The 15995-nt window shown below is 42.5% G+C and overlaps 1 protein-coding gene across 32 annotated transcripts in view; it reads left to right on the top strand.

The window, feature by feature from the left end:
* Nucleotides 1-10999, top strand: part of NFIA (nuclear factor I A) — a 252269-nt gene extending 241270 nt beyond the window's left edge. For all 32 annotated transcript variants that reach the window (XM_075097437.1, XM_075097433.1, XM_075097421.1 and 29 more), the window contains one exon: nt 9893-10999. In XM_075097437.1, coding sequence (XP_074953538.1) covers nt 9893-9910 — 18 coding nt within the window. In that variant the 3' untranslated portion in view covers nt 9911-10999. The remainder of the gene's footprint in view (nt 1-9892) is intronic.
* Nucleotides 11000-15995: the final 4996 nt, after the last annotated feature.

Raw genomic sequence — 15995 nt, 5'->3', positions numbered from 1 at the left:
TTAAAGTACGCTCAGGGCAGTCAAGAAAAGCAGCTGAAAACTACCTTTCGTACCCCAAACTCTTCGGAGCAAAGAGCCAGAGCCTTTGCAGCAACTTGCCAGCAGAGAAGCCCATCCTGCTGGGACCCCTCAGCCCCGCGGGCCCCTCACATAGCTCCAGTCACTCCACTGCTCCCCACCAGCATGGGACAGGGAAGGAGAGTCCTGGGAGCAGACCCCCCCCCGAGTGTGTGCATGTGTCTGTGTGTCTGTCTGTGCGTGTGTGCGTGTGCGCTCAGGCTGTCTAGCAGCAAATGGAGGTTGGGAGGCCCGGACTGGGGGTTGATTTTCTTTGGATGACTTTCCCTGATTGTCTAAAGCAATAAAAGTAGAGAAACTTTGGGGAAAATGGTGGTTGCAGGGAGATTATTTTTGCAGTCCTAGTGCAGGCAAAACTCCTGAGGCTTCAGGGGAGTTTCACTCGCCTGAGGACTGCAGGAACTGGCTTAAATTGAATAAAACTGTAAGTACAGTATAAGGGACTGGGTAACAAGAAGTTCTGCAAAAGCAACAAAACCGGAGAGCACAATGAAGAATAGAGCGGGTTACGCTGCAGTGAAAGTATGTACTGGTTGTTATAACACCGTGCCTCTAGAATAAATTATGTCCCTTTAAAAAGTAATACTTTAACTGTGGAGCTATATAGAGACAATTAAGACGATATTGTTCTCCTCATTTCCCTCCCCCCCGCCTTCCTCCCTCTCTCTGCAGTAGCTCTGTGGAAACTTTTAATGCTGCAGCTTGAAACTTGGGCCTCTGGGTCTAAAATGCCTGAGAAAGCACTGCGGGCTCTAACTGTAAAACATTCTTTCGGCGGGCCCTGGAAACAGGGCGCGCTGGCGCAGGCGAAGTTCAGAGGGATCACATGTAAATGAGGGCTGGCTGCAGACTCCTGAGGAGCGTTTTATTTCGCTTAAACCTGAACTTGAACTTGCAAACACGCTGCCGGAGCCCAGGACAGGCAGACCGCGGCCACGAGGGCTGGGAGCCGGGGCTGCCGCTGGCCCCATGCACCCACCATCAGGGCTGGGGGGTCCCCGTGCACCCGCTGGCTTTGTGCCGCGTCCAGGGGCACAGGGGAATGGGGGACAATGTGGGCACTGTATTTTCAGGAGTGGGCTCACGGCGGTTCCCAAAGGGCTCACTTTTTTCCTAGCAAGATGCTGGAAAGTCCCATTGAAGCAGTGTGTCTGCCATCCCAGTTTCCATGGGAGTTCCCAGCATGAATTTGAAAGTGGATCCAAGTCGCGATGCACTCTTTATTTCATAAAAGGAAAGAAATAAGGGAGATTTAGCGTAAGAAATATTAAAGTGCTGTACTCTCTAGCAAATTTAACTATGTTTCCAGCAGAGGAAAATACAGGGCTGTCTAAAAAGCAAGGCATAAAGTGCAGAATTTAAAACCCCTTTCACAGCATATTTACTTTTAAATCACAATAGTAGATATAAACTGTGAGGTGGGTTTTAAAGTTGTCTTTTTGCTTCTTTGATAAAATGCATACTTCTTTTTCCCTTGCAAAAGACAATGTATGTACCAGGCTAGTAAGAGAGGTGCCAATCATCCAGGTGTGGTGGCAAAGGTGGCTGCTGGCTGGGCCGCAGGCGTGGGGCAGCTTCCTCCCCCCCCAGCTGTACTTGGTTGGCGGGTCATATTTTGGTCATTTCTGATTACTCCCGAACAATTTTGGCTATGTTTATAGCAAAACTTTGAAAGGATGAATGGGCGAAAAAAAATCTTTTTGGCAGTAACTCAGGAAATATCTACAAAGATGTCCTTTCTGGAGCAAGATATTATTTCAGCATTTGTGTTAGGATCATTTTTATTCTGTGACAGCACATAAAGAGACCGGGACAGAGAAATGAGGTCTGGCATAGCTAAAATCCCTTCTGTGTGTGTGAGGTTATACAGTTTATCAATGCAGAAACCACCACGGGCTTTGAAAAGTAAACAGCTGGCTTGGGTCTGTGTGCCGCGCTTCGGAGTTGTCTGCTGGATTTAAATGGCTAGCCTGCGATTTTTGGAGTGGGGCAAATATATATAGTTTTTCTTTTAAACATGTCAAAAGGCTTTTGCAGCCATTTGTTTTCTCAGTTCCTTTATTTGTTACAATTTTCCTTTCTGTTTCATTTTGGTTTATTTTGCTTTTACAAATGTCTTCACTGACACCAGCAAGTCTACAAATAAATAAAAAAAAAAGAAGTTTCTGTCCCAGTCAGAAACCTTATGGCAGCAACAAATATCAGAGAAAGCCATCGTCTCTCTCAAAGATTTCATCTCACCATCCACTTAATCCGCTTGCTGTACCTCAGATCTCAAGTAACTTTCATACTGTGGGCTCACTTTAATGGATAGAATCTATTTTTCATGAAAAAAGCAGGAAATAAGCTGTCTTTCGTACAAAGATTTACAAAATGTAATCATTGTTGAAATATTCTCTTTGAACTGCCTTGTCCGCAGGGGTGTCTGGCTCCCAATACCCCCGTTTCTTTAGAACACCCTTACAAGTTCTTCTGGTAGATCAGGTACACTGGTGGTTCTGGTCTTTGATGTCTTGAATGAATGAAAGAAAAGCATAATAAAAGAGAGCTGTTGATCAAGCATAAAATACTCTTTAAGCTGACAGAATGGCAGAGTTAACACATTCTAAGCTGCTTTTAGGTTTTTCCTTTTTTCCTCACATTTTCCTGTGCTTTGTGTACAGTGGGGGTTTTTATTTTTTGAAAAGTCTCTGATCTATGTAGTATGCCGTCCTCTAACAAAAACCAAAATGGGATTGTTTCTCTCTCTTTCTCCCTTTATTTCTTCTCTCTCTCTTTCACTCCACTATCTTTTTTTTTTTAAACGACAAGGGTTACGGTTTAGCGTTACTGGAGTTAGCTTTCAGCATACGACGCAAAGTTTGTAAGTTATTTTGCAGATTTCAAAGCCAATTTACTAACGAATAAATGAAATTCTTAACTATTTAGAAAACTGGAGGAAAACTCACAAAATGTTCCCAAAGTAAAAGGAAGACCCTCTGTCTAAAAGCAAAATTGTAAACCGAAAGACAGACATAAAAATGACCTCATTGTTAGAGAACTTTCTTTTAGAGCCGAGAAAAGGGAAAGTTTTCTTCCTGTAGATCTAATTTAGATCTTAAGTTCCCATACATTATTTATACATCATATTCAAAGTGCCAGCCTACTCTGCTTGCTGGATTACATTTCAAACATTTGCCATTGATAAGTCTTTGCTGTATTATATTCAGGCTAAATGTGAGTATGTCATAGCACAGTCAATCTAATCCGCTGAGCTTCAGGTTCGGGCAGCAGGGGGTCCAGTGCTCAGAGCATTGCTTTATACTTAAGAAACATCTGGGGCCAGCTGGGACACTTTACTGGAACATTCAGATGTCTGGAACAACAGCAGGAGTTACTGTATGAGTGTGTTTTCATAGGTTTGGGAGGGTTTGGGGTGACTTAGTTAAAAACACTAGCTGTTCCCAACTTGAGGTTTGAACCCAAGCAGAAACCTTGCCTGAAGTGAGTTTGTTGGTCCCAGGAGAGGAGTGGTTTGGACTACTATACATTTTTAATAGTCAGCAGGCAGAAGTCCATATTACAAAATTATTGCACGTAATTTAATGCAGTTTGCCACAATTGGCATTCTCGCAAAAGCTATTGGATGCACAGCTACTGTACACATCGCCTGAAGACTAGTGTCCCTCCCGGGATGGGTTTTATCTTCCTCAAGACTGTATAAATATGCTCATAGTGGGGCATGCAACTCTCCTGGGTGTGGATGTTGGACAACCAGAAGATTCACTCACTGTTTTATGTCCCTTCAGGGATGACCAACATGCTACTTGCATCCCTTTTGGTATTTCATTTTGGAAAATATAATTACTAAATAATTAATCCCAGCTCTATGAAAATAACTTCCATAGGCACAAGGGTGACCTTGTCTTTAATATTCACCTTTTGGTTTATGCAGTAGGATCAAATTTCATGTCTGGAGAAACTCTGGAGAACCAATGGAAAAGTGGGATGAATTCAGACATGGGGTAAACCAAAGGCAGTTGCTTTATCTGCAGGAGCCCTCCAGCCAGTCACACCAGACGCTGACACTGCCATTGCCTTCACTCACCCTGGCAGCCCTTTTGAAATTGCATCAAAGCTCCAGCTTTGGCCCCTTGCTTTCAAACAACCCACCGTGGGGAAGAGCCTTCCCAGAACTTCTCACAAGGTGATGTCTACAGGGCCAGTTTGCTGCCTAGCTATTCACATTCTCATTTTATCTTTGCAACCAGAAGGACTCGTTACCCCCATTCACCTTCCCAGGGTTAATGTTTCTGATTGTCTTGAAGTTCTTGAGATGACTGAAATGTCATCCCTGAACAAAACAACTGAACTGATGCACCGTGATGAATCCTCACCGATGCCCAACAGTGGTGGCTCAGGTTCAGCTCGGCTGCTCAAACAGCCGCTTTGCCAGTGATCTCTAAAGCTGCGAGTTTTTTTTTTATTTAGGCTCTTATCAAAGGTGGATTTTCCCACCCAGGCCCGTGCAGCGATAGCTTCCTGCAAGCGCAGCCGTGCCTGGGGCAGCAACGGCCGCAGCACGCAGGCAGCCGCCTTTGAAGTCCCGATGGCACCGACCCATCCCGCCACCAGGCAGCCGAACAGGGCTGAGACCTGAAGAAAATGGCTAGCACAGACCAGGTCCTAGACCTAAGTGGATTAGGTGAAGCAAAAACTCCTATGTGTGGAGTTTGTCAAGAGCTTGAAACGTGTGAATGTCCTTAAATAACCTACATTGCCCGGAGAAATAAGCCAACTGTCACACCCAGTTCTGGATTCCACATTAACAACCTCCTTCCGCAGCGTTAAACTTTGCCCTTGAGGACTTTTGTTTAACTTTTTAATTTGAAAAACAGATAGGGCTGCTTTACAACCCTCACTTTTTGTACAAACTGAAAGGTCTCATTGTTAGAGCAGGAGATGTGCAGGTAGAAGTAAATTTAACAAGTCTGCGTTCGATTGTCTTTCTGGTTTAAAACACGGTGAGCTTTGCTCATGCTTAGGCTTGGGAGCCGGGGGTAAGACACGTCGTGCAGGAAGGCTGGTTTAGGAAGATTTTAATAAACAATGGGCCTGTTTCTGGACTCCTGACGCAGGCAGAAACTGCTACCAGAGTCAATGAGGCACTTTCAGCGTTTTTCCTTTTAAATATCCTGAATCATGGAGTGCTTCCTTGCTGTTCTTCCCATACAAAGGACCTGATTGTCAGAAGTCGCTTGAGGATTTTTGTGTGCCTCTGCTATCTCCAGAAGAGCATAAGAAACAAATAGACTTGCACTATCAAAGAAACGTAATTGTCATTTCAGACTTCCTGTTTAGGATTCAGTCAAGTAGATATTGTTTATGGTTCATAAAACCTTACTACTGTGAGGATTCTCAGATACTGGTAGTGCGGAGTTTCAACTTTCATGGTGCTGTAAATTAGGGGGGAAAAAAAAAGTGTGATAATACTCCTCCGAGAACAGTAAAATAGAGCTCTGCAATGGTTAAATGGAATTTTATAAGCACATTCGGTGTGGAACTGTTTTGCATTACATGAGTTGAATACCTTAGAGATGACACACATCTGCAGGCACTTTATTAAATCCTTAGTCAGCACTTTTCAACCTGATGAGATTACTTCTTCATTTGACTGGAGAAAGGGAAGCGAAGATCTCGTACTGGACTGCAGAATTCCTTCTGATGTTTCACCTTGAGCACTGAGGAAGGACAGCGAGATACTTGGCAGGACAATACAGACCCGTAGTGGCACCGACAACTGTGGGGCAGTAATCTCACCAAGTAGGACCGTTAGCTCTGGTGGATTCATTTAGCTCCAAACTCACTGGGAGAATAGTATGGCAAAGTAAATAGAGGGGAAATAAAAGACTGGCTCTTTTATGAAAATGCACAAAGATAATATCATCCTGACCGTATTGTCATAGTGTACATGATTTAAATGGAGATTTTAAATTAAGAGAGGCAATACACCCTTTTCTGTCTGGGTGCAGTCAGATAGGTAACAGAACATGAAGGGATAAAATGAATAAGGTGGTTAGACATGAGAGCACAGCCTGCACCACACTAAGCAGCACTCTGAAAGACGGCAAAAAATACTTCAGCCATCTGAACGTAGGGATCCAGGTTTCTTTTTTCCTCTCTAAGCCCCCTAATTGTGCAAAAAAAACTTGACAGATCCCAACTACCAGGGCTCCAGATGCATAATATGCTTCCTAGACGTTTTCATTTGATGCACAGTGGTCTCTCCTCCCCTCGAAGAGAAGTTTCACAGGTGCTTCAGAAGGACAATGGTGCTCTTCAGACCTAATCCAGGAAGACTTAGACGTGTATGGGAGGCTTGAGGGGGATATGAGATCTTAATATTAAAATGATTAGTAGAAAAGGAGGATCATTCTATGTGTGCATTTCAGCTGTAAGACGCTCTAAATTAAAAAGGTATCCTGAGAGTGGTGCTGGTGGGATCTGATGGGTAAATGCGCTCTCTGTCTCGCTGTTCTGCTGCCTCAGCCCATAAAACATCTCATCCAAGTGGGGTTGCAGGAACAGGCGAAGCGGGATGCAGCTGTTTGCGAGGTGCTTGGAGTTCGGATCCCATAAAAGCAGCTTTTCAGTAAAGGCGATCCGGAGCCCCTGCATGGAAGTTTAAAAAATAGCCATGCGGTTTGGGTCGATCCTGTAAGGGTTAATTAAGTTTTTCATTGGTATTAAGGCCGAGCAGTGTCTGCAGGAGTCATATTGACACCCTAGTGCATGGTAACTCTACTCCTTTATTGACATGTTGCTAGTCAGGAGCACAATAGCACTCTGTGTCTGCAAATCATTGCTAAAATCATCTCAAGAAAAAAAAAAGTTTGAAAGCCCAACGCTAGACAAAGGCCCCAGAGCTGCACTGCGCTGCTAAAAACTCCGGAGTCAGCAACTTCTATTGATTAAAAACTAACCTTTAAAGTAACTCGCAGAGTGTGTGGTTAGCATTTAAATTTAAACATGTCATGAGTTGATTTGTGTTACTGAATACCAACTCAGAAGGAGTTACATTCACATCAGATTTTTTTTTTCTAATTCCCTTAAGCAGCTAAAGTATTTCATGAAATGTCAATAGGGCAGGGGAGAAAAAAAAGGTGTTTTGGAGGGAGGGGACTCGCGCCCAGCCTCGCCGTTTCTTTTCCCATGCAAATAGTCACCCCAAAAAGGAAAGTGTGGGGAGCGACACACAATAATTAGACCTTTGTCTAACTTTCCCAAGTGCCAGAGAAAGACAGATTAATTAAATATACAACAGTGTTGGTTTTTGGAGTGGGGGTCTCTCTTGCTGTGGAGGTCATAAATTAGGCAGAATAAATACTTCAATGTGTTTGCAGCGGGGCTGCTACGTCAGAGCGGCTGGCGGGCGGTGGGAGGGCGCAGCGCGGCTCTTGCTAATGATAGTCACGTCTGGGGCTGTCTGGTTGCCCGTAACAACGAGACATGATGTAACACCAGGATGAACTTGAACTTGGGGGACTTGAAAAGGGAACAATAGACCAGAGCAATCAATAAAGCCTATTTCAGTGAAGGATTACAGAGCCGCTCTGGGGTAACCTTGTCTGCAAGGCGCAGGCTGAATAGCAAGATGCGTGAAGGAGCGCGGTGCCGTGGGGGGACGGACCGACGGACCGGCCGCCGGACGGAGGGGTGGACGGACGGACAGACGGACAGGCGGACAGGCGGGCGGGCGGGCGGCGGCGCGCATCCCCTGCCGGCCGGGTCGGCGGGGAGCGCCGGCGCGCCGCCCGCTGCCTGCCCCAGCCCCTGCCCCAGCGCCAGCCCCAGCCCCAGCCCCTGCCCCTGCCCCTGCTCCTGCTCCTGCCCCGGCCCCGAGGGAGCGCGGCCGCCCCTGCTTCGCCGCCCCGAGCCTCCTCCGTGAACAGCCCCACCTCTGCAACCGCAGCCTGCTGGCTCTTCGCTTTTTTTTTTTTTTTTTTTTGGTAATCTGCTTTTGAAGTGAAAGGAGTGGTGAGGCCAGAGCAGCTCCCGCGCCGGCCCCGGCCGGTGGTCCGTGTGGCCAGGTCAGCGGCGATGGGAGCCAACTGGACATCTGCAATATAGATTTGAACCATCGGCTCTGAATTTTTAACCCCTCTACTCCCTGCGGGGCACTTCCACATTTCCCAGCCCGGCCAAAGACTGTCACGCTCAAATGACAAGCGTAAGGGACGACCCTGCAAAGTTCAGAAGAGTTTGCAGCCCGCGGTGGTTGGAGGTGCCTCCGGCACGGCCGCGCTCAGCTTCCCTGTGCCTGCCCAAAATGAGTAGGGCCGTGCAATCAAGGAGGGGAACGGGACTTGGCACTGCTTTACAAATCCTGCCAGAACTTTTCTCTGTTTATGAACTTTACATATGAGAACTATTCCGTTTAATTGCAGCCTGCGTAAGTCTAAATATAAAATCTGTAGGCAATAGATGGAGCCGATATGGGAGCGGTGTGTTTGTATTCAGAAGGGTGAGCGGAGGAAGAGTTAGTTAATGAGGTGTATTGGAAGCAGGACAACTTGTCCGATCGTGCTATTTATTTTACCGGTTCCTACCTCCATGGCAAGACCACATAATCTCCAAGTCCCACATGAAACTTGCCTCAGAGTCTTCTGTAAATGTTCATAAATCCTCCCCGGGTTGATTATGCTATCAATCATGTCAGACGCTGAAAAGGAGCGGAGGAAAAAGTTGGTAAAACTTGTCATCAGTTTATACATGCACACGTATGCACCTCATATATTACGGGAGCCAAAGTAAAAACGTGGGGTATCAGCAACAGCTCTTTAATGCCTGAGTCTTTGTTGTTGTATTACTTTACTTCAGGCTAAATAGTTGCCGCTTGTTGGTGTATTCCCACAGCAATATGTCATTGCCAAGTAGCATCCCCCTGCGTGTACAATCCCAGGGCCTAACACTGCTCTTATTCATCCCAGGTTCAGGTTGGTCTGACCTCGCTGGGGCCGAGTCAGGTCTCCCTGGTGCGGTGGCACTGCCCTAACTCCAGCAGAGCCCACTCCAGCTTTCTGACAGTGTTTATTTTCCTGTCGAGGAGCAAAATTGCTTTCTGTGCTCTGGGCATCTGCACGGCTGGGTTAAGGACAGTGTTGTTGTGGAGCTGAAATCCCAGGGAATTCCCTCCCTTTGTGGGGAGGAAGAAGAAAAAATTTTTTCCCAAAGAAAAACTATTAGTTGAGGTCCCCGTTTTGTTTTGAAACACAAGTATGGCCAGAGATGTGGGACACTTTTGCTGATCCACTTTCCCCCAGATTTGCTTTATCCTGGCTTTTCTCTAGCGATCCACGTTTCTCCTAAGAAAACAGCCCTGTTGTTGAATTTCTGTGCATCTGTTCCAGCGAGACAGTTGAAGCAGGGCAGTATAAAGCAACAGATGCTTATGCTGGCACATGCCTAAATACCCAAGAAAACCCTGACTGCAGGGTGATAAATGGCACAGAGAGGCGAATGTGTATCGCCTTTTCAGGGGATTAGACAAAAGTGAACTGGAGGGATCTTCAAGCCATAATCTATTAAAAAGATTGATAACTTGTAACGTGACATGACCCCTGCGTTCATCTGTAGCTATGTCCAGCAACTGTCGGTGAAAAAAAAATATATTGATTTGTACAGTATTTTTAATTAAGCTTTGTAATTAGGTCAATTCGTCACAGTCTCAATTAGCCCCCCTCTTGGCGGAGGAGGCTGGCGGCGATGCCCGGAGCCCTTTGGGAAGCAAGGGAAGCGGGCGGCAGGGCTGACGCTTCTCCTCTCTCTTTTACAGTCCTGGTACCTGGGATAAAAGTCTCCGCTTCCCACCACCCACCGGACAGACCACCAGACCCCTTCCCACCTCTGTAACATGGAAGCAGCAGCAACGCAGCGCAGTGACTTCACATCGGCGGAAGGGGAGGCGAGCAGACACCGACAGCAAACTAGTACATGGAAATGGCAAACGTTATGGTTGAATGGCAAAGGCCGTAACTTTTTCGAGATTTTATTTTATTTTTTTTTTTAGACAACTTAGGACTGTTGTAATTTCTCATATGGTGCTGGAAATGGTTGGGCTTCATAACTTTTGAAGTGTTTCATTGGTAGTGTAAGCGTTAGGTGACACTGAGTAGAACTAGCCTCTGCTGCTGCTTACCAACTCGCTGTTGTAACACACTTTCCATATGGAGCCTAACTGTTTTACAGTATCCTCATCGATTTTTCCCATACAGGTGTGAGACTTCTTGAGAAATCATGAAATACACTTAAACTATAACTTTTGTAGTAGCTGAATTCTGCAATATATAACTTACCGGACAGACATAGAGCATGTTTTTCTGTAACATATCGGGAAAAAAATTGCAGGTTTTTTTTTTGTTGGGGTTTTTTTTTTTTTTACAGTCGGCACTTAGATATGTAACATGAACCATAAGAGCATTGTCAACAATTTTTTTCCACTCAATTGCAGAGCGATTTAAAACATCAAACTACTACTATTCACTAAAAAAAAAAAAAGAAAAAAAAGAAAAAAAAGTTTGAAATGCTGCACTTACATTTAAAAAAAACATTTTTCAACAATTTTCAACAATTACACAAAAATTCACGCAGAAATGGGGAAGTTGGTCTGTTTTGACAGAAACTGACAGGAATCAATCAAAACAATCGAATTTTGAATTGAGTAAAGTGCAATTTCATTGGATAGCTAAATATCTTTGTAAGATAGAGATTGTTGAAAATTCTATTTTTGTTTTCCAAGTCCTTCCACCCCAGGACTCTAAATTATTGGGGTAAAAAACAGCCTTGCAAGAAAAAGGGGAGCTATTTTTGCTTTTTATGTTTTTTATTGTTGAACTTGTATCCCTTTAAAACTGAAGGAAAATTAAAAAAAAAAAAAAACAAATCTAATGGTGCTTTTACCACAATATGTTAACTACATTAAATGCTAATTAATCATTTTCTGTTATCAAAGCACATAACTAAAATGAAATCATAATATCTGTTAATTTTATAAGCTAAAAGTCACTATAATGGATTATGCCAATTCTGACAAATTTTACGTGTTTCCGGCAATATAGGGTTTATCAGTTCTCAAACACCTTGGGAATAAGAGAGAACGGTCCAGAAAGTAAAACACCTTCGTGTCCCTGAACTGGTACATTTTCTGGACTGAGAAGAAAACAATACAGAAACGAATGATGCTGATCTTGCAACTTATGCCAGTTCAAAGCAAGGGCACTTGCTGAAGAAGAAAAAAAGAAAAAAAAAAAGTTTGGACCCCAAACGTCCTGTATCTTATGTACAAAAAAAAGGAAAAAAAAAGAAAAAAAAAAAGAGTGCAAGTGATTTTTTCTATCAGACAGCGGAGCACCCCTTTGCTTCACATGCAACTTTAAGAAGGTTTCCTATACTATACATATATATACGTTCTGGTTGGCGAGTCCAGCTAATCAGAGAAAGTCTCTGCATGTTCTAGTGTTAGTAACTAATTTTTATATAGTTAATGTAGGGTAAAGTAGAGTGCATTAAGACACAATATTGTAATCCCTATTCCAGGCACTTGCCTTTAAACTATGTTTGTTCGACCCTTCAGAAGGGTTTCTACTACTGTCCTATACAATCAAGTAACTGAAATTCTTGGGAAGACACTTTGCTCCTCATCTTTTCCCTGAAACAATGTTTTGTTTTGTTTTCTTAATTTGCACGAAACAAAAAAAAAAAAATTCCATATCAATGTGCCTTGCCCTGGATAGCGATTATTTGTGGAATTGTTGCACATGTTCCTATATTGAAAGGGGTTTTTCCCTAGTCAAGCATTTGGAGACACTTTTTGTAAATGTGACTTTTATGTCAGCCATTGTCAGTTTCAACATCTAGAATTAAATAGGATGTTAGTTGTTCCGCAGATAGGAGTAGTGTTTATTGTCCTGTATGGTCAGTGGCAGTGCTATTCTGAGATCTGTAGATGCTAGATTATCAGTATTTTTGGATGTTGCTGCATTTTACATTTTATTTGGAGTCTTCCTTTTTGTTTTGTTTTCTCCCAGATATATGAAAATATGCAATACCTGCTTATATCATGTAGAAAAGCTTAGCAATTATTAATTTTTCTTTTATTTTTTTTTATTTGACCAAAGTTGGTGCTGCACTTGACGCAGTGTGTTTTAGGTGTTTGTCTTTGTACTTTTGTGATTTTGAATGCACATGCAGGAAGGGCTCTTCTTAGAGAAGCAGTCAAACTGTGAAGCACTAAGCTGAACCCTGCTTCAAGCAATTTTTGTTTTACAACTGTTCCTTTCACAAGCAAGCCTTAAAAAAAAAACCTTCCTTTTTCTTCAGATCCCACACCCATTTTTATTAGCAGACTGCAATCAATCCACATTCAATAAAAGTATATAATGCCCATTTTTATATGCACGTTTTTAAACTTCCAAGTTCTGAAAATTGTTTACTGGTTATTCTCTATTTAAGGAAAAAATAAAATGTTTTGGATTTTCATATGTGTCTGATAAGTGGTTGAGTAGTCATTTTGCTCTATTGTATTGTGTGATTGTTAGTATATGGTATCACATCCTCTAGCCAGCATCCTTTGCCTTCCCTATAGCACTTAGCTGGGCATTACTTTATTAAGACATATGTGCACTAAAAAAAAAAATAGCAGCTTTCAGTGCTTCACAGTGAAGGGAAAAAAGCCTAGACAAACATTTTGTCAGAACCTTGCTATGAGACAAGGTATTACCAGTAAATTGGTTGTATATACAATAAAATTGCACCCTTTTTTAAACAAAACAAACTAAGCAATAGTTTGGGCAGTTAGTTGTTTTTAGTGAGCATGTTGTAGTCATGGCTGCAAAGAGAGAGAATTAAACTGCCCACTCAGAAGATATGTAATTTGTATGTTGTATAGTTTTATTGATTACACTGATTTATTCTACCCTATTTTATAATGCAGGACTTTTGTAATGTTGTTTAAATGAGGAAAAATTTCTGTCAAATTAGCTTAGTGGAATTTCTGATTGTTCGTTATAAAGGCAGCGTTCATAGAATTGCTTTTTTTTTTTTTTTCCTTTGGGAACTGGATTTAAGTTAAAAACTTTCCCGTTTCCTTTTTGTATGTATTTAAATACAGTTATTTTTCTTCTCTCAATGGTATAGCATATTCCTATGCTTGAGAAGTATAGGCTACTGAAGAACCATTGTAAATGGACATTACAGGTATGCTGTATTTTTGAAGGTATTTTGTCATATTAAGTTTGATGACGCTAAAGTTAGGGAACTCTGAGCAGAATTGCGAGAAAAAGAAATGTTTTAAAGGCTTTAAAACATTAGGTAGGCGGTCAAGGGTGTTAACCAACAGGGGTTGTAAAGTATTACACACTAAATTAAATGTTCGTTCACCTTACTCTCACGCAGAAAACCCAGCAGTTCCGTTCTGTGCAGGTGTAGAGAACAAACAGTGTTTTAGTCCTCCGAGTCAAGCCAGGAGTGGGGAGCCGAGCAGGAGGGATCCCGCTTGGGGTGTGCAGGCTGCAGGCAAGAGCAGGCAGGAGTCGGGCCGGCGGCCGTAGCCCCTGACTCCGCATCGGGTTACGTTCCCGCTCCCCTCCGCGTCGCTCCGGTCGTTCTTTTTGAGTCACGCGAACAACTTTTTTCTCCTTGTCTCCTTCTCTCCAGAAACCGTCAGGCGCACAAATACTCTGACCTGTATCCACCCCCCCACCCATCCAAATTTAAAGCCCTAGAAATGGCTTAGCGCGAATTGACTTTTTCTCAAGTTAATTCCTTTCTTTTTTCCTCTTTTTTTTTTTGAGCGAGGGCACTTGCTTTTATCATGCCGCACACCCCAGCAATGCCATTATTATTTATTCTTCTTCCTTTATAATAAAAACTTTCGGGCTTCGAGTTTAGGCAGCCATGGTACACTTTGTCTCTGTTGCTTGTTCCCCCTCCCCTTAAGGTCGAAGGGGAAAAGAAACACGAAGTTTTCTCGACTCCACAGTATTCAGTCAGCCCACAGGAATATGCAAAATCCCTCTAACATTTTTTTTTTCTTTCTCTAGTTCTCTTTGTTCCGTATATTTGCAGCTTTGTAGTAACAGTGTTATAAAATATTTACTGTACAAAAATACAAAAAAACCCAGATACATAGCCTAAAACAGTTTTTTTTTCCTTGTGGTGAATTTTTTTTAAGAATGTCAGTTAATATTGTACTTTGCATTGTGTCTCTGGAAATATCTTTTTTTTTTTTTTTTTTTTTGGTAGAAGGCCTCCATCGAACAAAATTAAAACCATAACCGGCATGACAATGTAAGGAGAGCTTCAATGGCACCTAAACAATAAATAAATAACAAAATAAACCTCATGAGGTCTGTCGGAGGCAGGTCTTGTGAAGTTAACACTGCCTGCTAGGCAGGATTTTCATTAAATCAAGCTTACAATGCCAATTTTGTCTTGAAGTCAATGCATGTATTACTGTTTGACAGTAAACCCAGCTATGCCATCATCAAGTCCAAGGCTGCGCAATAGTCTAATTAGTATCGAGTACATTTTCCTTTTATTTTTTCCAATAAAAAAACAGTGGGATGAAAATTGCTTTGATATATAGCAGGTAACATTGAAGCTATTCCATAGCACTTAACTGTAGTGAATACTGTGTCACCAATTCTGAAATCAATTTAATGTTTAATGCAAATCCATTACATGGTGCTATTACAGGCTGGCAAAATGATTTACAAAAATGTGACAACTTGGGCTCAATTCACTCTGCTTTCCAACAATGTAAATGCATAGCAGTGTTTATCTGCATGAAAACTATGCACTAATCTATCTGAAAAAAAAAAGAAAAGAATATATCAACTTTGGTATCTACTTTCCGTTTACTTCGATCCTTGCCTTTTCGGTCATTGTTATAATGCCAGCTTTAGGACAGAAAGAATTATAAGAAAACCAGCATAATACCTGATATATTAAAATGTAGTGCCTGTGAAATCTGTATTATATTGCTCTTCTGAAGTAAGATTTTTCTACACCGGTAGCCTTCGCTGTCTGTCAGAACCTTCTGATATAGGTGATGTAAAATAACCGTACAATATTAATGCATGCTATTCCATAATGCTTAGTAGCTGTATGAATATTACTCAAAGTTATGTTAGTCTTTTTTTCTGACTTGGTTCTTGTCAGATAGGTTTAAAGATATTTCACTGAGAACGCAAATTCTGTCTTTTCTTGATTTGGGGTGTTTTCAGTATTTTGGAGGTATACATTTACTTAAATTCAGTATTACTTGTGTTTTGGGTTTTTTTTCTTTTTTTTCTTTTTTTTTCCTTTTCTTTTTTTCCCCCCCCCCTAGAGGGCAGGACATGGTGTTTGAGACAAGAAATCCGTGCCTGGTAAGATTTTCGTCTCAAAAAGCTACCCTAAGAATTCGGAGAGCTTGCTCTGCAGAACAGATGCATAAAGTTCAAATTTAAGGGACAGTCCTTCAAACCCACAAATGAGATTGAGCTCACGTTGCGAGAGATTTCTTAATGGGCAGCGGTTAACCAGGTACCCATGCTTGACCCTTCTTCACACCAGACTTCCTCATATAGAAAGAAAAACCCTTTAAAAAAAAAAAAAAAGAAAAAAAGAAAAAAAAAACCTCATGTGGTTGTTTAGTTTCATGCACAGTTGCAATATTTTTCTTCAAACAAACTCTGTACAAACTTTGGGCCCGATTCATAAAAGCTCCTTTGCTATTAACACGGGAGGCTGGTGGGCTTTTCTCGTCCAAATTGAGGATGGCTTTCTTCCCAAGAGCACGCTTTGGCGAGCCCCGCTTTCCTCGGCACACGCGCCTGCTGGCTTTCCTCTCCCTCCCCTTCCCCTCTCCACCTCCCCTAACCCCAACGGAGAACACG

Source organism: Phalacrocorax aristotelis, chromosome 6 (genome assembly GCF_949628215.1).
Source record: "Phalacrocorax aristotelis chromosome 6, bGulAri2.1, whole genome shotgun sequence".
Classification (NCBI taxonomy): Eukaryota; Metazoa; Chordata; class Aves; order Suliformes; family Phalacrocoracidae; genus Phalacrocorax; species Phalacrocorax aristotelis.
Note: the sequence above shows the minus strand (reverse complement) of the source record. Positions and strands in the feature narration are given on the sequence as shown.